Below are 24,238 nucleotides of genomic sequence, written 5' to 3' on the forward strand. Positions count from 1 at the left end.
AAAAATTTAGTTTGAAGTTGACAAACTTTCATCTTGACAATTGCTGTGAAACTTCACAGCCTGTTTTGACTGTTAATTGTGATGCTCAGCAAACATATCTTCAAACTGTACAATTTAAAAAGGTAGCTGAAAAATGTGTTGCTGGAAAAGCGCAGCAGGTCAGGCAGCATCCAAGGAGCAGGAGAATCGACGTTTCGGGCATAAGCCCTTCTTCAGGAATTCAGAAACGTCAATTCTCCTGCTCCTTGGATGCTGCCTGACCTGCTGCGCTTTTCCAGCAACACATTTTTCAGCTCTGATCTCCAGCATCTGCAGTCCTCACTTTCTCCCAATTTAAAAAGGTAGCCAAACTAAAGTCTCAAAGGATTACTTCAAACCAACATAGAACCCTGAAGATTTGTAACATTACAAGTCAATATATTAAGTGTCTGAATTTACGGTGTTAATGACTGCTTGTTAATTTACAACACTTTGGAAATTCCCTATTGAAAGAACAATACTACCATCACTAGCATTCCAAAGCAGGGGTTGCAACATTGCTAATGTGTGGCGTAGATGGTGTATCAAAAATCATTAGTTTTATCAGAGACATGAATCCATGAAGGAGACAGGTGAGCGGAAGGAATATAAAACAGTAAACACAATAATTTCTCCATCTTGAAATGATGGGATTTGCAAGTTCCAAATTCCAGCAGCTTTGGATCTGAATACAAGGTTCAGAGTTGTGCTTCAGGTGATGTGAACCTGCACCACTTGAACTGCTGCCATCAGTTGACTGGATGGCTAGTTTAGATGCAGAATGATGCCAACAGCATAAGTTCAATTCCCACAGCACTTGAGGTCCTGCTTAACCACTCCCTTCACCTGAAGCATGTAACGTTTCAGGTTAAATCACCACTAGTTATCGCTCTCTAATGAGCGATGCACTCCTATGGTCCCCTGGGACTATGGCAACTTTACCTTTAATAGAACAAGCATATGTCTTGGATGGCAGCAAATTCAAAAGTAATGTTTCATAGTGGCATGCTTATGGTTTGAATAAGAAGTCACAAACAGCATTGCTTGGCACAGATGTAGATGTTGGCATTTCAATTCCAGTTAAAGGAGCAACAGAATCAAATTACTGTCTTTAAATTCAGGTACAAATTGTTGAAGTTCATTGGTGATTTATTGAGAAAAAAGCAATAGGCAGATTACTCTGCTGTTTAGAAATAACTTATTAAAGATATGTATTGTGACCTTTGAGGAAAAAACACAAGAGCATCTATTGACGGTACTCAATAGGGATTGAAGATATTTAAAGTATAAACATAGAAACATTCATCCTAATTAACAGTAATCCAAAAATTGTTTCATTTATGTTTGTGGAACTATTGTGTTTAGTCTGGCTGTGTTACAGTACAGGTAACTGCGTTTCAAAAGTAATTATCTAGATATTGATGTGCAGGCCACAAATACAAAATTTCAGACAATATGAAACTGGAAGAATTCTATACATAGAACATTACAGTGCAGTACAGGCCATTTGGCCCTCAATGTTGCACCAGCTTGTGGAACCAAACTGCAGCCTATCTCCTACACTATTCCATTTTCATCCATATGTTTATCCAATGATCATTTAAATGCCCTTAAAGTTGGTGAGTCTATGACTGTTGCAGGTAGTACAATCCACGCTCCTACTACTGAGTAAAGAAATTACTTCTGACATCTGTCCTATATCTATCACCCCTCAATTTATAGCTATGTCTCCTCGTGCTAGCCATCACCATCCAAGGAAAAAGGCTCTCACAATCCACCCTGTCTAACCATCTGATTATCTTGTATGTCTCAATTATGTAACCTCTTAACCTTCTCTCTAACAAAAACAGCCTCAAGTCCCTCAGCCTTTCTTCTTAAGATCTTCTCTCCATACCAGGCAACATCATAGTAAATCACCTCTAAATCCTTCCCAAAGCTTCCACATCCTTCCTATAATGCAATACTTCAAGTGCGGCCACACCAGTGTTTTGTACAGCTGCAGCATGACCTGGTGGCTCTGAAACTCAACCCCTCAACCAATAAAAGCTAAAACACTGTATGCCGCCTTGACAACCCTATCAACCTGGGTGGCAACTTTCAGGGATTTATGTGCATGGACACAGAGATCTCTGTTCATGTATACTACCAAGAATCTTATCATTAGCCCAGTACTCTTTATTCCTATTGCTCCTTCCAAAGTGAATCATCTCACACTTTTCCACATTAAACTCCATTTGCCATCTCTCAGCACAGCTCTGCAGCTTATCTGTGTCCCTCTGTAATCTCCAACATCCTTCAACACTATCCACAACTCTAATGACCTTTGTGTCATCTGTAAATTTACTCATCCATTCTTCTACGCCCTCATCTAGGTCATTTATAAAAAATGACAAAGCAGTGTCCCCAAAGCAGATCCTTGCAATACACCACAAGTAACTGAACTCCAGGCTGAACATTTCCCATAAACCACCACCCTCTGTTTTCTTTCAGCTAGCCAATTTCCGATTCAAATCGCTAAATCACCCTCAATCCGATGCCTCTGTATTTTGTGTAGGGAACTTTATCAAACGACTTACTTTCTCTTAGATTACTTAGTGTGGAAACAGGCCCTTCGGCCCAACAAGTCCACACCCCCGCCAAAGCGCAACCCACCCATACCCCTACATTTACTCCTTCACCTAACACTACGGGCAATTTAGCATGGCCAATTCACCTGACCTGCACATCTTTGGACTGTGGGAGGAAACCGGAGCACCTGGAGGAAACCCACGAGGACACAGGGAGAATGTGCAAACTCCACACAGTCAGTCGCCTGAGGCAGGAATTGAACCCGGGTCTCTGGCGCTGTGAGGCAGCAGTGCTAACCACTGTGCCGCCCAACCACATCAACCACTTTACCCTCATCCACCTGTTTGGTCACCTTCTCAAAGAACTCAATAAGGTTTGTGAGGCACAATCGACCCTTGACAAAACCATGTTGACTATACCTAATCAACTTATTCCTTTCTAGATGATTATAAATCCCTTTACCCACAACCAAGGCAAGGCTCACTGGTCTATAATTAACAGGGTGGTCTCTTCTACTTCTTGAAGAAGGGGACAACATTTGCTATCCTCCAGTCTTCTGGTACTATTCCTGACACTGTACTGTGAAGAGGACATTATAGAACTGGAAAGGTCATAGACAAGTTGGTGGATAAGTGGCTGATGAGTTTTAATGCAGGAAAGTGAGATTACGCATATTGGTAAGAAAATTGAAGGAAAATACAAAATAGGGGATACAATTCTAGTGGGGGTGCAGGAGCAGAGAGACCCACTTGCTGGTGAATATATCATTGAAGGTGGTGGTACAGGTGCATGACTAAGTACAGCATACAGTATTCTCAGCCTTATTAATAGGAGCAGAGTACATGAGGAACGGGGGTGGGGGTGCAATGCGGATCTTGTAAATTTGTTAGATCACGTTTTACGAAAGATGTGAATGCTTTGGAGAGAGTGCAGAAGTAACTTACATGAATGGTTCTAGGATAGATTGAAGGAATTGGGACTCCTTAGAGATAAAGCTAGACGGAGGCTTTCAAATCCTGAGTGGGGCTAGACAGAATAGATAACGGGGAACTGTTCACACTTGTAAAAGGAACAATAATTAGCACACACTTAAACTGATTTGCAAAATAAGGGTGGTATGAGAAAAAATACTCAGAAATCACAGACTATTATTAAGAGTATGAGCCGCTCTACATGGATAGCTGGTAGAAACCGATTCAATTAAAGCATTCGAAAGTATTGGGTGATTGATGTTTAAAAGATATGGGGGGGGGGGGGAGAGACTAGGTGGTAATGCTCATTTGTTTAATGTTAAAAATCTCACGACACCAGGTTATAGTCAACAAAGTTAAAAATCACAACAACAGGTTATAGTCCAACAGGTTTAATTGGAAGCACTAGCTTTCGGTGCGTCGCTCCTTCATCGGGTGGTAGCGAAGGGCTCAACCCTAACACAATTTATAGCAAAAATTCAGTGTGATGTAACTGAAATTATACATTGAAAAATTGATTCTGTTAAGCCTTTCATCTGTTAGAATACCGTGATAGTTTCACTTCTTTCATGTGTAAATCACAAAACCTTTTTTTAAAAAAAGTTGCATTCTCGGGTTAGCTATCACCAGTGTTAACAGCTAACTGTTAACACTGGTGATAGCTAACCCGAGAATGCAACTTTTGTAAAGTTGTGCTATAAATTCTGTGTTAGGGTTGAGCCCTCCACTACCACCCGATGAAGGAGCGCTGCTCAGAAAGCTAGTGTGCTTCCAATTAAACCTGTTGGACTATAACCTGGTGTTGTGTGATTTTTAACTTTGTCCAGCCCCAGTCCAACACCGGCATCCCCCAAATCATAGTCCAACAGGTTTATTTGGCCTTTCGGAGCGTTGCTCCTCGTGAGGCAGGATCATAGGACATAGGCTGATGTGATACATCGGTCTGGCACCATCTGTACAGAGAGAGACTGTCAATGGTCTAGTGATTGGGAGATGGTGGTATTGGGCCTGGGTGGACGAAGTTAAAAAATCTCTCAACACCACCTTATAGTCCAACAGGTTTATTAGGAGCAGCGCTCCGAAAGCGAGTGCTTCCACATAAACCTGTTCGACTAAAACCTGGTGTTGTGTGAAAACGAACCTCAACCTGAGCTACAAATCTTCTCTAAACTCGCTATAAGCTGGTGTTGTGTGATTTTTAACTTAATGTTTACAGGCGGTGACCACTCTGCGAGAGAGGGGCTGGGCAGTTTGACCTTACCAAGATGGCCGGCCTGTGAGGCCCACGGCCTGGGCAGCTTGACCTCACCAAGATGGCCGGCCTGTGAGGCCCACGGCCTGGGCAGTTTGACCTCACCAAGATGGCCGGCCTGTGAGGCCCACGCCCCGCACTGAGGACCTCACCACAAACAGTTTTTCGATTGGTGGGTGTGTTTCTGTCCAACTGTGATTGGTCCGTCGGTTTTCTAGTCACATCCTATTGGTTCGTTGGGCGAGGAGGGAGATTTGATTCTGGGGGCTCTGAAGAAAACGGAAAAAGGTTCGAGAACGTTCGAGCGGGAGGAGAGGCCGAGGCCCGGGGCCTTGTCCGAGCGGGAGGAGGGCCCGGGGCCTTGTCCGAGCGGGAGGAGAGGCCGAGGCCCGGGGCCTTGTCCGAGCGGGAGGAGAGGCCGAGGCCCGGGGCCTTGTCCGAGCGGGAGGAGAGGCCGAGGCCCGGGGCCTTGTCCGAGCGGGAGGAGGGCCCGGGGCCTTGTCCGAGCGGGAGGAGGGCCCGGGGCCTTGTCCGAGCGGGAGGAGAGGCCGAGGCCCGGGGCCTTGTCCGAGCGGGAGGAGGGCCCCGGGGCCTTGTCCGAGCGGGAGGAGAGGCCGAGGCCCGGGGCCTTGTCCGAGCGGGAGGAGGGCCCGGGGCCTTGTCCGAGCGGGAGGAGAGGCCGAGGCCCGGGGCCTTGTCCGAGCGGGAGGAGAGCCCGGGGCCTTGTCGCTCCCTGTTGAGGTGATGACCGGACCTGTCCTGGGGGGGGGATGGGATGTCAGGATGAGGGTGAAGCTGCTGCCGATCAGGCCCCTGAGTTGCAGTTTGGTCGGGCCGGGTTGTGATAGGAACCGCTTTGCTGTGTTTTATCACCACAGCAGAGAAAGCGCCTGTGCGCTCCAGAAATGTAACCCGAATACCATCCTCAGGATGTATTGAGCTGTGATATATTTATCTGTGGCTTGCTGTGTACTAATGCAGCAAAGCTTCATAATTGAAATATCTGCAAGACTATATACAGTCCAGCTTTATCACACACAAGGTCATGATTGAAACCGAAAGAACTGCGGACGGTGTAAACTAGAAACAGCTGGAAAAGCTCAACAGGTCTGACAGCATCTGTGCAGAGAAATTAGAATTAACGTTTCGGGTCCGGTTCTGAGTAAGGACCAGCAGCCCCGAAACTTTAACTCTGATTTCTCTTCAAAGATCATGATTGATCTGCTTGTAGCCGCAAGTCCACCTTCCCGTTTACCCCAAAATCCGTTCAGCCCCTTTCTTGTTTATCTCAGCCTTAAAATATTCAACATTCTGCTTTTCAGGAAGAAATTTTCAAAAACTCAAAATCCTCTGAAAGAAATTTTAAAGAACATCTAATTTTTGTTTTAAATCGGTCACTCCTATTTATTTTTAAAACAGTGACTGCTCCCCACCCTGCCATAAGAGGAAACATCTGTTCTGTCAAGACTTTAAGGATTTTCTATGTTTTGATCAAATCACCACTTGTTCTTCTAAACTTCAGTGGATGCAAGCCTAACTCATCCAACTTTTTCTTGTAAACAACTCTCCTGTGCCGGGTATCATAGTTGTCTGAATTGTCTGCTCTGCATTTATATTCGTCCATAAATAACCAGGCCAATACTGTGCAGAGTACTTCAGATGTGGTTTTACCAGATACCTATCTAACTGAAGCATAACCTCCCTGTTTTTGTATTCAGTTCTCCCATGATAAATAATGATATTGTATTATTAACTTTTGTAATTGCTTGCTGGACCTACTCATTAGCTTTTTCCGATTCATGCATGTTGCAGCTGTACAAGACATCGATGAGGCCACTTTTAGAATTCTGCATTCAATTCTGGTCTCCCTACTACAGGAAAGATGTTGTGAAACTTGAAAGGTTCAGAAAAGATTTTCAAGGCTGTTGCTGGGATTGGAGAGTTTGAGCAATAAGACTAACTAGGCTGTGGCACTTTTTTTTAACCTTGGAGCATCAGAGGCTAAGGGGTGACCTTGCAGAGGTTTACAAAATCATGGATAGGGTGAATAGCCAAAGTCTTTTCCCCAGAGTAAGGGAATCCAAAACTGGAGGGCATATGTTTAAGGTGAGAGAGGAAAGTTTAAATGGGACCACAGGGGCAACGTTTTCATGCAGAGAATCATGTGTATATTGGAACATACTGCCAGAGGAGGCAGGGACAATTACGACATTTAAAAGGCATCTGGGTTGGTTGCATGAATAGGAACAGTTCAGAGGGATATGGACCAAATGCTAGCAAATGGCACTCTGTCAGATTGGAAAGTCTGGTCAGCATGGAGGAATTGGACCGAAAGATCTGTTTCCGAGCTGTATGATTCCATGCATACAGGCACTAAGATCGCTCTGCACTCTCTCGCTGTTTAGCTAATCTTTTAAATTCTTCCTGTCAAAATAGACTATTTCATGTTTTCCCACATTATTCTCCACTTGCCACATCTTTACCTGGTCACTTAATATATCAATATTTTTCTGTAACTCCTTTTGTCTGAAATTTGGTTTCCTACCTATCTTTGAATTGTTAGAAAATTTGGTACCATACCTTAGCGAATTTTGAGAACATTTAGTACCACATCTTTTATACCTTCCTCTAAATAACTTGTATAAATTGTAAACAGTCGAGATCATTCTTTTGGCACATCACTTGCTACATCTTCCCAACCTGAAAAAGACCCATTTGCAGCTATTCTCTGCTTCCTGTTAACATGGCAATTTTCTTTTCAAGTCACTTGTTACTACCAATAGCATGAGCTTTGATTTTCCATGATCACTTTTGTTGCAGCACCTGACTAAATGCTTTCGAGAAATCTAGGTACCTTACATCCTCTAGTTCTCTGTTATCCACAGCACTTGTTACAACTTCAGAGAACTCCAATACATTGGTGAAGCAGTACTTCCCTTTCACAAAACCATGTCGATTCTGCCTAAATATCGTTAAGCTTTCCAAGTGCTCTGCTATAACTTATTTAAGAACAATTTCTAACATTCTCTTGATGACAGGCGTTATACTACCTGGCCTGTAGTTTCCTGCTTTCTGCCACCCTCCCTTTTTGAATAAAGGAGTTACGTTCACTCTTTCAAACTAGTGGGACTGTCCTTGAATCAAGGGAATTTTGAATAATGAAAATGAATACATAAACTATCCTGCTCGCTAATTATTTTAAAATCCTAGAGTAAAGACCATCAGAACCTGAGGACATATATGCCCACAGTTCCAATAATTTACTCAGTACCACTTCTCTGATGATTGTGATTTATCTGTATTCTTCACTCCCTTCCATTTCCTGATTTATTGCTGCTTCTGAAATGTTACTTGTATCCTCTATAGTGAAGACAGATATTTTCCATTATTAATTCTCCAGTCTGACTTTCTATAGCACCAAAGCTTACATTGTTAACTCTGCTTTTTAAAATATTTACAGAAACTATATGCAGTGTATCCCATATAGAAACACTGAAAAATAATTTGACTACTGATTTTGCTGCTCCAGGAAAGAAATTGCTCTTGAAAACTTTCAAATAATCTTGCAGTCTTATTTTTCCTGTTGTCCTGCTGGAGGAAGTCTGGGTTAGCAGCAAGGTGAATCTGATAATGAGTCAGAATCCTTATTTGACATTAGCTGGCAGTGATGGAAGGTATTTCATCTCATTGATGTCTGTTTAGTTTGTTCTCAGTATAAAGGGTATGCAGTTGCTGGTGTCTTCCATTTTGTAAGATTATACTTTTGAGTCAGGGTGGTCATATCTGTGTTAACCATCACTGTGTGTGACCCAGGAGTTCACTCTTGATTGGCATTCTATGTTGCAGAGGCAGACAGTAAGTTAAGGAGATGCTAGATTCATTGACAGTACGTTTTCTCTGGCCAGCTAATCTTCCCATTTCAGATTGCCTCTTCTAATGCGCCACCAGTCAGCCTTCAGAGGTCATAGCCATCAGAACTGCCTTCCAGGTGCCTTTTTGTTTTCTTGACTGTTAATTCTATCTAAGATCTCTCTTGAGATTCTGAAGTACCTCCAGCATTTGCAAAGCCTGCATTATAAACCTGAATTTGTCAACATACAATCCCAGTTAAATGTTTTTAATCTTAATTTTAATTTAAAATCCCATCCTTCCTTCTACATTTTTAAAATTAAACTTTGCAACTTCATGAATATATGTTCCCATCATTTTGAATTGTGATATTTTATGTCTTGCAAACAATGTCATGGTTTATTACTGGCAACCCTGTGTGCTCCCAAGTATGCATTGCTCAGGCATGTTTAGTTTAATTTGAAATCTCAATTACTATTTTCCTAGTCAAGGGAATTCAGTCTACAACATAAAATTTATTGTTCCACCTTCTTTTGGCATTGGTAAATCAAATTGTGCAGTCCAGCATAAGTGTTTTGCTTATCAGTCTGTTAACAACTTGGAATAACTTCAATAAATTACATCGTATAAAGTTTCCACCCTCTCTATGCCTGCATTCCATCCATCTATATTGTCTTCAACTTAGATCGAATTTGTTCATAATTCCAACTAATTAAGAACCTATTACCCAAGGGCTTGCCCACACAAAAGACCTGCTAACCTGTCACTTTTGTGGTCACTCATATGTACAAGCTTCCATCACGTTGCCCCTCAGATCTGATGGCACTTTTTTTTTCTGGCCACAAGTTGAAATCTACACCTTCAGTTCTTTTGATGGTTGTTTCTTTGCCCCTCATTTGGAGATTGATCTTTCAGCCACCACGTTCCCTTTCAAATTTTCTTCCAAAATAGCTTTTGATTTTTGCCTTCTGAAACTTCCCGGATGTCTATCCTTGACTTAGCCTTGGTCTCCTCTGAATCCCCTTATTTTCTGTATAAAAGCTCTTCTGTTTGTTCCATTACTGACCACACAGCAGTCCCTATTCCCCTTTATAAATGCTCTGAGACTTGCTTTGTACCAGCAAACAATGAGACACATTTTGCCAGTTTCATCTGAATGACAGTTTCACACGTAAAGGTCAGAGTTCTGCAATTTGTGGGAGTAATTTCACTCGATGTATAAAGAAGTCACTACAGAATGGTGTATCTTTGCCCATACTGTCTCCAACTCCCACCCCATTACAACAAAATCTGTTCTAGTCTAATTTGTTGGCATGCTTCTCAGTTTTATCATCTGACCAAACGATATCCTATAAAAGAGAAATGTGTATCTGTGCTTGAGTAAAATAAATTGATCAGTAAATCATGTTTGTTTTCCTGATCCAGAGTTGAGATGGAAACGCTAGACGAATTTGATCAAGAATATCCTCTAAGCAAGATGTTCTGTAGACGCTTAACAAAAGAAGAATTTGAGTCTGAAGCCCTGACCTATACAGAAAAAGCGCTGCAGGACTTATTTCGCACTATGGATCAGAACCCATCACAGTGTGAGAGAGTGGTGCGCAAACGGAAACAGGCTGAACTTGAAAAAGCTGGGTTGAAATCCTTTATTAAGGTACTATAAGCCTACAAACTAGGTGGCTCAGTGGTTAGCACTACTACCTCACAGCACCAAGGATCCGGAACCAATTCTAGCCTCGGGCGACTGTGGAGTTTGCACATTCTCCCCATGTCTGCATGGGTTTCCGCTGGGTGTTCCAGTTTCCTCAGACAGTCCAAAGGTGTGCAGGTTAGGTGAATTGGCTGTGCTCAATTTCACATAGTAATTGAGATTAGGTGCATTAGTTAGGGGAAATGTAGAGTAATAGGGTAAGGGAATGGGACTGGGTGGGACACGCATCAGAGTTGGTGTGGACTTGTTGGTCCGAAGGGCCTGTTTCCACACTGTAGGCATTCTATTCTATGATTCATCTTGTACCAAAATGCAAGTTGTTTTATCCGGTCTTCAATTTTGGTTGATTTCGCTGCCAGTGATGAGTCAAATTATTTCATGCAACACTGATCGATGTGTAGCAGCCAATTGCAAGAACAGAGACACCTATTTCAGTGGGATGAATTGATAGAAAACGCAAGACGTTTGTAGGGCTAGATGTTATCAGTAGCTTCCTTCCCTGTTCTTGCAGTTTAGGCTATTTACTGTTAGGTGGAGCTGTGGACTAGGGAAGCAGCTGATATGAGAGCACAATTACATATATAAAAGAACATTTTACGAACAAGGATTTGCTGAGGTTGTGCTGTCAAAGCCAGATGTTGAGTCCAGATTTGTTTTGACATTATGGCATAAAACTTTAGCTGCTCCCTTTGTGTGTCGATGTGCCAAAAATAAAAGCTAAACTGTTACCTTTAAAGCACCAAATTTTGAGTCTGGTCAAGACAATGTTTAGTACATATGAGCATTATCTTTGCAGGCTAAATTTTTCACAGCTGTAGATGGTCGGCTGAACCGCTGCAATGCTGTTGGATTGGATGAATTACAAGAAAGACTCCAAAACATGAAGGACGAGATGAGAAAAGTTCACGTGTATGCTTGTGGTAAGACCATCGTTTTTAAAACAGACCCAAAGATACAACTGGTGCTGGTTGAATGAGGAGTTGGGTAGGCAGTTATGAGGCAACAGCTGTGTGTGTGTTTGAGGTGGTGTGAGTGGTTTCTCTTGCATTTGACATTTCGCCTTGTTATTTGTTCATTTGAAATCGACAAATTCTGACTGTGCGATCCAACTACTGTATGTGGTAATGAGGAATCTGTGAACGTGGGAGCACAGCTGAGTTAGCATGCAGTAGGTTATCTTGGACTGCAATATTACCCAGAAGGTATTCTTTTGTGGACCAAGCATGCAGCTGTTTGGTCCAGACAGATATCCAGAATGCAGAGGTGTGGGATGTTTGTCACAACAGCGCTGGTTTTCAGTTTAGAAGTGAGTAGAGTAATATTTAGAATGATTTTCTGAATGGGTATATATAGCCATGTTTTTATTGAATATTTGTACAGTCCATATCAATTTGAGCAGGTCTTTTGGCTTAATGGATAGTGCTACTTTCCCTGAGCAGGATTTGTAGATCCTGGAAGGAGCTTTCTTGATGTTGCCTAAATCCCATTCCAAACTTGTTAACCAAATTCATGAGAGCAGGAGAGACACTGGTCATTAGGCTTGAAGCAGCCTGGTGCCTCTTATATGTTAATCGCTTGTCTCCCTCTGAAGCAGAGGAAATTTCCTGTAGTCCCATCAGGGCTAAAACTGATTGTAGATGACATCCGTACGGGGAGCAAGCTGTTTATATATGGCCACATCCTTGCAATGATTTGGCGCAGTGGCACAGCTTTCTCAGGGAGGCACTGCTTAACTTTGTATACCTTAGTGCAAATTTGAAACAGTAAAAAAACAAAACTGTTGAGACATGCAGCAGATTTTGAAGCATCTGTTGGAGAGAAAAACAATTGAGGTTTTGAGTTATGGAGTCATAGAGATGTACAGCATGGAAATACACCCTTTGGTCCAACTCATCCATGCCGACCAGATATCTCAACCTAATCCCAGCACTTGACTCGTATCCCTCTAACCCTTTCTGTTCATGTACCCATCCAGATGCCTTTTAAATGTTGTATTGTACCAGCCTCTGCCACTGCCTCTGGCAGCTCATTCCATACACGCGCCACCCTCTGTGTGAAAAGTTTTACCCTCTCGCCCTAAACTTATGCTCTCTATTCTGGACTTCCCCACCCCAGGGAAAAGACCTTGTCTATTTATCCTATCCATGCCCCCCATGATTTTACAAACCTCTGAGTTCACCCCTCAGCCTCCAATGATCCAGGGAAAACAGCCCCAGTCTGTTCAGCCTCTCTCTATAGCTCAAATCCTCCAACCCCGGCAACATCCTTGTCAATCTTTTCTGAACCCTTTCAAGTTTCATAACATCCTTTGGACAGGAGGGAGACCAGAATTGCATGCAAAATTCCAAAAGTGGCCTAACCAATTTCCTGTACAGCTGCAGTATGACCTCCCAACTCTAATAATCAGTGCTGTGACATTAAAGGAAAGCACACCAAATGCCTTATACCTGTGACTCCACTTTCAAGGAACTATGAACCTGCATTCCAAGGTCTCTTTGTTCAGCCACACTCCCTAGGACCTTACCATTAAGTATATAAGTCCTGCTCTTATTTGCCTTTCCAAAATGCAGCCCCCCACATTTATCTAGATTAAACTCCATCTGCCACTCCCCAGCCCATTGGCCTACCTGATCAAGATCCCATTGTACTCCCAGGTAATTTTCTTTGCTGTCCACTACACCTCCAATTTTGATATCATCTGCAAACTTACTAACTATACCCCCTATGTTCACTTCAAATCATTTACCTAAATGATGAAAAGCAGTGGACCCAGCACCGATCCTTGTGGCACACCACTGGTCACAGACTTCCAGTCTGAAAAGTAACCCTCCACCACCACCCTCTGACTTCAACCTTTGAGCCAATTCTATATCCAAATGGCCAATTCTTCCTATATTCCATGAGATCTAACCATGCTTGCTTTTTCTTAACCAAAACCTCAATTTCTCTAGTCATCCAGCATTCCCTACACCTACCAGTCTTTCCTTTCACCCCAATAGGAATAAACTGTCTCTGGAATCTTGTTATCTCATTTATCAAGGCTTCCCATTTTCCAGCCATCCCATTACGTGCCTAATACCGTCAAAATTGTCCTTCCCCCAATTTAGAACTTCAACTTTTAGATCTGGTCTATCCTTTACTATCACTATTTTAAAGCTAATAAAATTATGGTCGCTGGCCACAAAGTTCTCCCCCACTGACACCTCAGTCACCTGCCCTGCCTTATTTACCAAGAGTAGGTCAAGGTTTGCACCTTCTCTATTATGTACATCCACATGCTGAATCAGAAAATGTTCTTGTACAAATTTAACAAATTCCTCTCCATCTAAACTCTTAACACTATGGCAGTCCCAGTTTATGTTTGGAAAGTTAAAATCCCCTACCATAACCACCCTATTATTCTTACAGATAACTGAGATCTCCTTACAAATTTGTTTCTCAATTTCCTGCTGACTATTTGGTGGTTTATTATACAATCCCAATAAAGTGATCATCCCTTTCTTATTTCTCAGTTCCACCAAAATATCTTCCCTGGATGTATTCCGAGGAATATCCTCCCTAAGTACAGCAGTAATGCTATCTTTTTATCAAAAACACCACTCCCCTTGCTCTCAGCACCTCCTCCCCAATCCCCATAGCATTTGTATCCTGGAACATTAAGCTGACAATTCCTGAGCCACGTCTCTGTAATTGCTATGATATCCCAGTTCCATGTTCCTAACCGTGCCCTGCGTTCATCTGCCTTCCCTGTTAAGCTTCCTGCATTGAAGTAATGCAGTTTACTTTATCAGTCCTACCTTGTTCTCTGCTTTGTTCCTGCTGCCCTGATTGTTTGACTCGCTCTTCTTTCCCAACTTCTTCATTAGAACTTGGAAAGGTTAGGAAGAGGGTGGAAGCAGAACAGAAAAAGGAAGGTCTGGAAGGATGAAGAGAAGAAAATAGGTTAAATAACAGAAGGTTAATCGTCCAGGCTAAATGAGTGGTAATGGTACAAATGAAACCAAAGATGTCACTGGAGGAGTTATGAATGACAGAAGAGTTGTAAAAAGATGGAAAACAATTTTGTTTTTGCCTTTGAATAAATGTTAAATTTGAACTGTGTCCAGTGTCAAATCTTACTGTTTTAGTTAATCTTACCTCCAGTTCAAGATGATTCGATAGGTTTGTGAGTGAGTGTGCAGTAAAGTAGAAACTCCTATTCCATGTGGTGATTATTTTAAGCATTCTTGGCTATATGTTATATTACACCTATTGTTTCTGTGTTCTCTTCCCTCAATCTCAATTAAATTATTGCATTTTGGAGAGATGTTGTATCTGGGAAGAGATTTCTTGCTTGCCTCTTGGTGAGTGTGTCATTCGCTAATTGCGAAGTGGTGGGGTTGGTGTTGATAGTGATAACGGAGCTAGGCGAGGTTGGATACATCATATCACTTGCTGTTATTAGTGGATTTGCCAGGTTTTGAATCATCTTTTGCTCTGCACTGCAGGGGATGCAAACAAAGGAAATATTGAAACACTTCTTCAACTAGTACACTAGTTTAACAGCCTGCACTATTTCAAACTTGGCTTGTTCCAACTTGGACACATTTCCAAAATGCAGAGTTTTGTAGCTTGCAATATCATAAATTTGGCTTCAGCGTTGATGCAGTTTGAAACATTTTTTTGCCATTGGGCATTAACATGGGTAGTATTAAGATATTAAGTTTACTTTATCAGTCACCAACATGTGTAGTTTCCTGGTATGATGTGCTGCTAGTACAGACTTAATTACATTTTTTTCTTAGCTTTTTATAGTACCTTGGCATATCTTCTGAAACATAAAAAAAAGTTAGCCATTACAAATGAGTATACTAATTAGGAGCAGGAGTAAGCAATTCCACCCTTTTAGTCTGCTTTGCCATTTAATACGATTTTGATTGAAGCCTCAACTCCACTTTTCGACCTTCTCCCAATAATTATTGACTCCATAGTTATTCAAGAATCTATCTACGTCTACCTTAAAAATATGTAATGACCTTCAATATTTGGCAAGAATTTAGAAGAATTTTGTCACGATTAAATCTGACTTTCATAACTTGTATGATGTGAGACTCTGGGGAAGAAATAGATAATTGCTGTGCTGGTTTCAGTTTGTGTTCTATGGAAATCAAGCTGCCCACATAACATGTTTCATTTAAGATTTAGTGTTCTTTGTTACATTTGTGCTTTTTAGAGGCTAAAGGAAGTGCACAAAGGACCTCCAAGCGACTAGCTGAAAAGAGACAGAGAGGGCAGGGTGAGATTTCTACCAGTGAAGATTCTACACTACCTTCAGTTACTGCCATTCCACCACCACCACCACCACCTCCACCTCTTCCAGGTCCCAGTAATCCAGCACTTAAAACTCCTCTGAAAGACAAGTCGAATCTTCACACAGTAAGTAATCAGCTTCAAAGGAAGTGTGGCTAGAGGATAAGCTGGATACCTGCTTGTTTGTGGGCACTGCTGACTGCTCGGCTTGAGAAAGAAAATATCACCGAATGAAAGGTGCAAGGGAGAACAGCGTACAAAGTCAGATGGAGAAAGGGAGGTCTGGGCTTTTCACGTATAAAAGATAAGAAAGAATTGCATCTGGATAACCTCTCTTACTACTTCAGTAAGCCTCTGTGCACTTTACAAACGCACAAAGTATTTTTGAAAGTATAGTCACTGTTGTAACGTAGGGAATGATGCAGCTGATTGGAGTAATGGAAATTTAAGGTCTGTATTCAATCTTGCAGAGTGAAGCAAAGGTTTTGACAACTCCAGCTCTGTTGGAGAACTATGGACTGGCCAGGCTCAACCGACGCTGTAAAAGGTGAGGAGATGGGATTTTTAAAATTTGAAGCATATTGTTTAAAATTTAGAATTTAATCGTGACCTTTGATCGCATTTCTCGATCCTGCTCAGTCTGCCTGGTGGTTAGGTATGTTTAGTTTGCTGTGTAATAAATGTGGGCATCTAACATTTTTGATTGAGAGCTGCACCCTGGATCCCACTTCCTTATAATCTCAACTGGGTGTGACAGTAAGGTTGTGGGTGCTGCTGGTGATGGAGAAAGAAGATATCATCAAATGGAAAGTAGGAAGGAGCTTGGTATACAAAGTTGTGAGGTAAAAGAAAGCCGTACGCCTTACAGTTTCTGAACTGTATAGGTGTGCTCCACACGGCATTGACAACTATGTGCAGCATTTATTATCTCCATATTTTCCAGATATCAAGTTACTCGTACTAAGACATCTTGGTACTCTATTTTGAGTTCAATAGGCAATAAGATGGTTGTTTTAGTGAAAGGATTTCGGGAAGATTACAGAAAGGAAAATAGATTCAGTTTCTTCTTTGCTCTGTGGTTTTAAAACATTGTATTAAGTATTCAACAGTCTGAATAAGTATTATCCTAAAATAGAACAACAAAACTCCTTGAAAAGATTTGAGGGTGTGGTTACATGTGGTTAGATCTACTTTGCAAGCATGGCAACTTATTTGAGATCAAACGTTCTAGTGTTAACCGAGAAAAAAGGATGTAAGGAAGAATATAGTATATGGCGAGGCAATAGCCTAGTGAGTTCTGCTTTAACGAGTGTTTCTTCAACACAAATTAGCTTTAGCGTGATTGAAGAATTTTGACCGTTATTTGTAGAACGCAATGTTTTCTTACCCGTATTGGTTAGAACTTAATTCCAGCCCCATTAGTTTAAATGGCACAGCTACTGTGTGATTTTCTTATAATGAGAGATTGTACGGGAATGCTACTATTGCGTTATATCAGAATAGACTGCACTATCGCTGGACTGTTACTCTGTTCTGGGGAGCACGTATCAAACCTCATCATGGCAATTGGTGAAATTTGAATTCAATGAAAAGTCTGGAATTAAGAGTCTAATGACCATGAATCCATTGATTATCAGGCCCTTAAGGGAGGGAAACTGCCATCCTTATCTGGTCTGAACTCTAGACCCCCAGCAATGCAATTGACTCTTAACTGCGCTCTGGGCAATCAGTGCTAGCATAGCCTCATCCCATGAATGAATTTAAAAAAAGAACTGATGTGTTTGCCTAAATATATATACCATTTGTTACTGTACATTCTAGATATTCGTTACTGCTTCAAGATGGATTCTTAGGCCACAGTGTGATATGAACTCTTTAATGCATTTAAAGGTTATATTAATCTGCTTCTTGGTTTGGTTTTTCCAAGTGAGATCACAAAAAAATTTCTTCTGGAATTTACCATTGATAATAAATAGAGGCAGTTCCACAATGTAATACAGACTAAAATTCCCACTACCATAATGAGGTCTAAGTTCACATAATAAGAATGATTAAGACTTTAACTGAGCAGTTATTTGGGAGTACTGGGTAGAAATTCATTGGACGGCGAAGGAAGTGCAGCACAAAATGTTCATTCGTTTTCATTTGGGCTAACACACACATTGTTGAAGAAACTTTACTCTTGTGTCTGGCAAGTCTGGAAATTCTTGCTACAGACCCTGGTATTCTAAATAGGAAAGGTACCACTCTTGTGTACAAAACAAAAAAACCTAAATCTAGATTTTGCAAATGAATTCAATCACACTTCTTTCATTGATCACAATCTGCTTTTAATCTCTTCATGAATTTCCTTATAAGTGATGTGTATCTAGTATTGCAGATCTGAGAGTTCCTGAGAATGACAACAGCACTGAACCCGTCCAAAGTATCCACTCTGAACTGCTGTCTGCAAACCATTTCAAGAGACTTCGTTCAACAGGCGTCCATCGGTATGTCAAAAGCTTTGTTAAAGTCTCGACCTGCAGAAATGATCTGACAGTTTTTACTGTTTTTCTAATTAGTGATTCTGAGAAGGTATTTTCAGAAGTGGTTTCTCAGGAAAAAATCCCAGAGATGCTGTATGCTTGATACTTACATCTCCATTTTATCTGCTATGTAGAAAGAACTAAATTCTTGCACATCACTATGCTGTTTGTCTCCACAGAGAGATGTTTGTTGTTTTTTGTTTCTGATGTGAACCAGAGTTCATTTCGAAGGAGAAGGCCACAAAGATTAGGAAAGATACAAATACAGCGAAATTGTTTGAGAAAGTCATAAATGGAGTCGGGTAACATCAAACATAATATAATGCTCCAGTTTAGGAAGGGAGGGAGGTGGAAGACAGGAAACCTACACCAGTCACTTGACCTCAGTCATCGGTCAGATTTTAGAGGTCATTGAGGATTAGATTACAGCGTGACAAAATAGGACTGAATCAGCACAACTTCGTTAAAGGGAGGTCAAATCTGTTAGAATTCTTTGAGGAGATAATGAGCACGTTACACAAAGGAGAGCCAGTGGATGTGATCTATTTGGATTTCCAGAGACCTTTGACAAGATTCTACATGGCCTAAATAAGATAAGAGCCCATGGTATTAAAGGTACAATATTGACATGGATAGAGGATTGGCTGCCTGGCAGAGTAGGGAAAGGGTCTTTTTCAGGATGGCAGTCACTGATGAGTAGAGTTTGTGTAGGGACCACAACTATTCACATTGTACATTAATGATCTAGATGAAGGAACTGAGGGCATTGTTGCTACATTTGTAGATGACTCAAAGATAGGTAGAGGAGCAGATTAGTGTTGAGGAAGCAGGGAGGCGACAGAAACATGTACGGGATAGGAGGGTGGGCACAGATGTGGCAGGTGGAATACAATGTGGGAAAGTCAAAAGTTACACACACTTTTGGAAGGAAGGATAGAGCCATAGTCTATTTTCTAAATGGGGAAATGCTTTGGAAATTAGAAATACAGCGACTTGGGAGTCCTAGTTCAGGATTCCCTTAAGGTTAACATGCAGGTTCATTTGGCAGTCAGGAAGACAAACATTAGCATTCATTTCATGAGTGCTAGAATACAAGAGCAGAGATCTTATGCTGGGGCTGTATAAGCTTAGACCTTATTTGGAATATTGAGCAGTTTTGGGCTCCATATCCAAGGAAGGATGTGCTGGCATTGGAGGGGATCCAAAGCAGAACTACAAGAATGATCCTGGAGATGAAGGGTTTGTCATGAAAAGCAGTTGAGGACTTCTGGGTCTTAGCTGAATTTAGAAGGATGAGGGGGAATCTGATTGAAACTTACAGAATAATGAGAGGCCTGGATAGCACGGACGTGAAGATGTTTGCACTAGTAGGGAGAGACTAGGATCTGAGGGCATTGCTTCAAAGTGAAAGGGTGTCCCTTTAGAACTGTAATGAGGAGGAATTTCTTCAGCCCGAGGGCGGTGAATCTGTGGAACTCATTGCCACAGAGGGCTGCATAGGCCAAATCACTATTTAAGAAAAGGTAGGTACTTACTTGGTAAGTAGAACGAGGCTTATTGAGAAGAGGAGGTGAATGGGGTTGAGAAATATATCAGCCCTGGTTGAAGGGCAGAGTAGACTCGATGGGCCAAATGGCCCAATTCTGCTGCTGTACATTATGGTCTAAAAGAACACTTCCAGCTAAGTAAACAAGCATCATGACAGTGGGTTGTCAGATCATTCCCAATGCTTAAATGCTGCACAATTTTCTGTAATTTCAAAGTTGTTTGTGTTAACAAAAGTAGATCTTAATACTTTCATTTAGGTTTGTGATTGTTGGTTATTCTTGATGAAAATGAGGAACATTTGCAGGTTGATTGAGTATGCACTTTTGTGACATAATCTTAAACCAGTGTTTAGTATTTGATAGTTTTATCTTTTCAGTGTTGTAAAAATTGCTTAACATTGATCTCAATGTACATAAAACACAGTTCAAAGAATCTGCTTTATTGTGGAACACTCCATCTGCAACACCGCCAATTAATCACCTTTTATTCAGTTCCTACTACATTATACCAACAGTACTGCATATCACTATCAAGATTGTGCATTTAATTTCTAAAATGAAGTGCTCTAGCATTAAAAAAGAACAGAAGTGTTGATGAAACTCAGGTCTGGTAGCATCTGTGGAGATGGAAACATAGTTAACATTGCACATCATTTACTGCACCCGATGTGGCAGCCTCTACATTGGGGAGACAGGCCGCCTACTTGCGGAACGTTTCAGAGAACACCTCTGGGACACCCGGACCAACCAACCCAACCACCCCGTGGCTCAACACTTCAACTCCCCCTCCCACTCCACCAAGGACATGCAGGTCCTTGGACTCCTCCATCGCCAGACCATAGCAACACACCGGCTGGAGGAAGAGCGCCTCATCTTCCGCCTAGGAACCTCCAACCACAAGGGATGAACTCAGATTTCTCCAGTTTCCTCATTTCCCCTCCCCCCACCATGTCTGAGTCCCAACCCTCAAACTCAGCACCACCTTCCTAACCTGCAATCTTCTTCCTGACCTCTCCGCCCCACCCCACTCCGGCCTATCACCCTCACCTTAACCTCCTTCCACCTATCGCATTTCCAACGCCCCTCCCCCAAGTCCCTCCCTACCTTTTATCTTAGCCTGCTTGGCACACTCTCCTCATTCCTGAAGAAGGGCTCATGCCCGAAACGTCGATTCTCCTCCACCTTGGATGCTGCCTGACCTGCTGCAGTTTTCCAGCAGCACATTTTCAGCTCAAATTGAATATGACTTGACTTCTGAAGAAGACTTACAGGACACCAAATGTTAACTCTGTTTCTCTCTCCAGCAATGTTGTGGGGCCTGCTGAGTGTCTCCAGCACTTTGCTTTCATTGATTTCCAGCTTCTGTAAAACTTCATCTTTAATCTTGCAGTAAATTCATTTTGTTATATATTGGAAAACTAACCAATTAAACTCCACTTAACACCATTGGCTAACCTGCCTGTTGATCTCACAAAGTTAACATTTTAATGTCATTCTTTAGTAACACAAATGATAAAATGCTGGTGTTTGTACTCAAGAGTGATCTCCTACCTGCTCTTTTTGTAGATCTCCAGGTGGAACACCATCCAAAGTCCCTAAAAGCCAGCAAGCACAGGAAGGGGAAGTGTGTTCTCCTGCATCTGCCTTTAATACAACATTGTTGAATAAATTTCGCAACACAAAGAGTCCGATTGAGAGTGCTCCGCGATCACCATCCAGCAGTGACAGTGAGAGCTCTGGATTCGCCACACCTCCAGGAAGCCCATGAGAGAGAGAGAGAAACTCTTAACTCCCAAGAGTGACTGAAATCTCTGGTTCAGACTCTTTCTTAAGAAAGGGTTTTAACTTACAAATGTTTGACCTTGATCAAATATTGACATAAAGAAGATGTGATCTGATCAGCAGAGTAAGAAGTGACCCTGTTTGGAAAACTCAAAATTAACAAGGTTGTGGGACAATCTCTTTACATTATTGCACTTTATCTAATTCAATACTTGCAATGTTTGAGAGTTCCACCTTCTTTGAGGTAACTGGGTACAAATCAGTTAAACATTAGGAACATCTTAGATGTGGCTTCCCACGATTACCCAGAAATGTACAGGTTGTAGAAAATGTTTTTATTTTTAACTGAGAATAGTGTACTTCCAAACGTATTTTGCAAAGTCAATCACCATGCTGCCGTGTTTTAAATACCATGGAACCTTGACAAATCTGAAAAGCACTGGTTTCACAATGTGAAGAGCTCCTATTAGCCTTAACTTCTGCAACCGTTTTGCATGAACTCAGAAGAAAGTGATGCAAATTGTGCCCTCATACTGCTTAGTAACATCATTTAATATTTTCTTTCTGTTTACCTACAGAAATGATAAAAATTTCTATAACATGTTGTAGGTAGAAGCTGTTAACCATGCATAAATTCAGTAGGTCCATTTCTTGTTTCTCTGACTTACTGTAATTTTTGGAATAATGTTTCCATGATTTTGTAAACAAAACAAATGAGGTTTTTGTGCAGTGATAATACCAAAAGTGCTATTTTTCTGTTCACAGCTTTTCAAACTAAAGAGGGCTAATCTGTAACTATTTGCATATTTATCCAAAGTTCTGATTTGCTGGATTGTATTTGATAGGTGCAACATAAATTAGGGTATTAATTTGTAACTGGGAAGCACCTAATATGTGAAAACAAAGGCATTCTCCCAGGATCTGTGCTGTCTGTAATTGTTAAACAGCAACAAGGCTATTGGAACAGGATAATTCAAGGCACTTATTAAGTCCATTTATAGTCCATGCCTTGGCAAGCAGACGAACCCATTCCATTTCTTGTTCCTGTCTCAAAGGTGCTTCTTAGATGTTCTCTTGAAAAACTCTTGGGAATAAGGCAAAAATTTCTAAAGGATTTATACATCTCAGCTGTTGCCTTTGAGATGGGTTCTATGAAAGGTCTTGCGCAGTTGCCTTTTGTATTAAGCAATATATTAAATCAGGGATAGATGTAGATGTTTTTAGAAGGATTTACAAATGGGTTGTGGATTTTCTAAGCAAGCTTTAATGACTTTTATTTTGGGGGTTTATGCCAAAGTGTTTATTCTAAATGAATGGATAAAATCCTGCTTTATATTCTGCAGTCTTGCATTTCTGCATATCTGCCTCATTTAATCATCGAACAAAAATTGTTATTTTAACATTATATATTTGAATTAGTTAGACTTCTGTGCAGCACTGTACAGTTTTTAATGTACATATGATATGCACTCTGCACTATCGCAGTATTGAGAGTTCACTTGTTTTGGTCATAGACCTATGTACTATAAAACTGTTTCACCACCTCCATCATATTTCAAAGATTGCTCAGTATTTTTTTTAACATAATAGAATCTCCAAGAGCAGGTGGTGACAATGATGGAGGGCAGCTGCAGCACTCCACCCTCTCCAGAAAAGGTGCCTTTGGGGGACGAAGAAGCAGAGACTGGATTCCTCACCCCATTGTAAATTGCAGGCTTCATTCCATGTAAACAGTGTAAATACTTTCTTGTTTCTCCTTGATTTCACTTGTAATGCCTGACGCCAGTCAAATAAAGGAGCCCTACTTCATGATTTTGTTATGTTTCTAGGGTAGTCAGTAAGGTTTCACAGAACAGGCATCAAGTCAAAGCAGACAAGGTTGGAAAGGTACCTGACCAAGCTGTGGAGAAGAGAGTGGTTACATCAAGCCCTCCCTATCCATCCTGCAATCATACTTCTCACAGTTTGGAGTTTCTGACCCAAACAATGCACCAGTGAAAGTTAGGAAGTTGAGAATATCCACGTTGGGGTCAAATGTGTTGAGAGATATCTAGGCCTCCTTGGAAAGCATTTATGTTGAGCAGTCAATTGTGATCAATAGATTGGACACAGGATCAATTTGCCTATACAGGACATGCGCACTGCTCAAGTCTCAGGGAATCAGGCTGATTTTTTTTTAGCCTGTCCACACCATCACTGTTCTTGAAGGCTGATTGTAATTAGTCAACATCAGACTTTACTAGACTAAGTTGTGTCACATGTGAGCAGAGCTCCAACTGGTGTGATTCTGAGTGGGGGGTGATCATGTTACTGTGGGAGAAAGTGGTGGATATCCGTGCTGATTGCCAAGTTAAACAACAAAAATGCTTACTTCCAACCTAGAACACTCATAGGTGTCCTTAAACATGCCACTCTCATGGAAGAAGGCCAGGACTACCAGCAGAAGTCTGCAATGTGTCATCTGATAGTCCAGTACATGTGCCTCCCCCATAGTCCTTGTGAAGGAGAAAAATGTAGAACTGAAGGTTTGTGTCAATTACCTAGCACGAGGCAAACATTCATAAAGGTACTTACCGTCTCCGTAGGATTGAGGAAGCTTGCAAATTTTCAAAGGTGCAAAAAGTATTTCCGAGCTCTTAACGTGGTTCACAATTATAACCAGTCGCAAATTGATGAACAAGACATTGAAAAGGTGGCAATCCATACAGGAACTTTACAAATACATG

The 24,238-nt window shown here is 41.4% G+C and overlaps 1 protein-coding gene across 1 annotated transcript; it reads left to right on the forward strand.

Moving 5' to 3' along the window:
* The first annotated feature begins 598 nt into the window (after window positions 1-598).
* On the forward strand, window positions 599-23,321 carry LOC132827477 (uncharacterized). Its single transcript, XM_060844166.1, has 9 exons — window positions 599-611; window positions 4,774-4,929; window positions 5,028-5,550; window positions 10,084-10,312; window positions 11,166-11,289; window positions 15,582-15,784; window positions 16,129-16,205; window positions 18,031-18,147; window positions 21,297-23,321. The coding sequence occupies exons 1-9, from the start codon at window positions 599-601 to the stop codon at window positions 21,496-21,498; spliced, it is 1,644 nt and encodes a 547-aa protein (XP_060700149.1). The 3' UTR covers window positions 21,499-23,321.
* The last annotated feature ends 917 nt before the right edge of the window (window positions 23,322-24,238 follow it).

Source organism: Hemiscyllium ocellatum, chromosome 24 (genome assembly GCF_020745735.1).
Source record: "Hemiscyllium ocellatum isolate sHemOce1 chromosome 24, sHemOce1.pat.X.cur, whole genome shotgun sequence".
Classification (NCBI taxonomy): Eukaryota; Metazoa; Chordata; class Chondrichthyes; order Orectolobiformes; family Hemiscylliidae; genus Hemiscyllium; species Hemiscyllium ocellatum.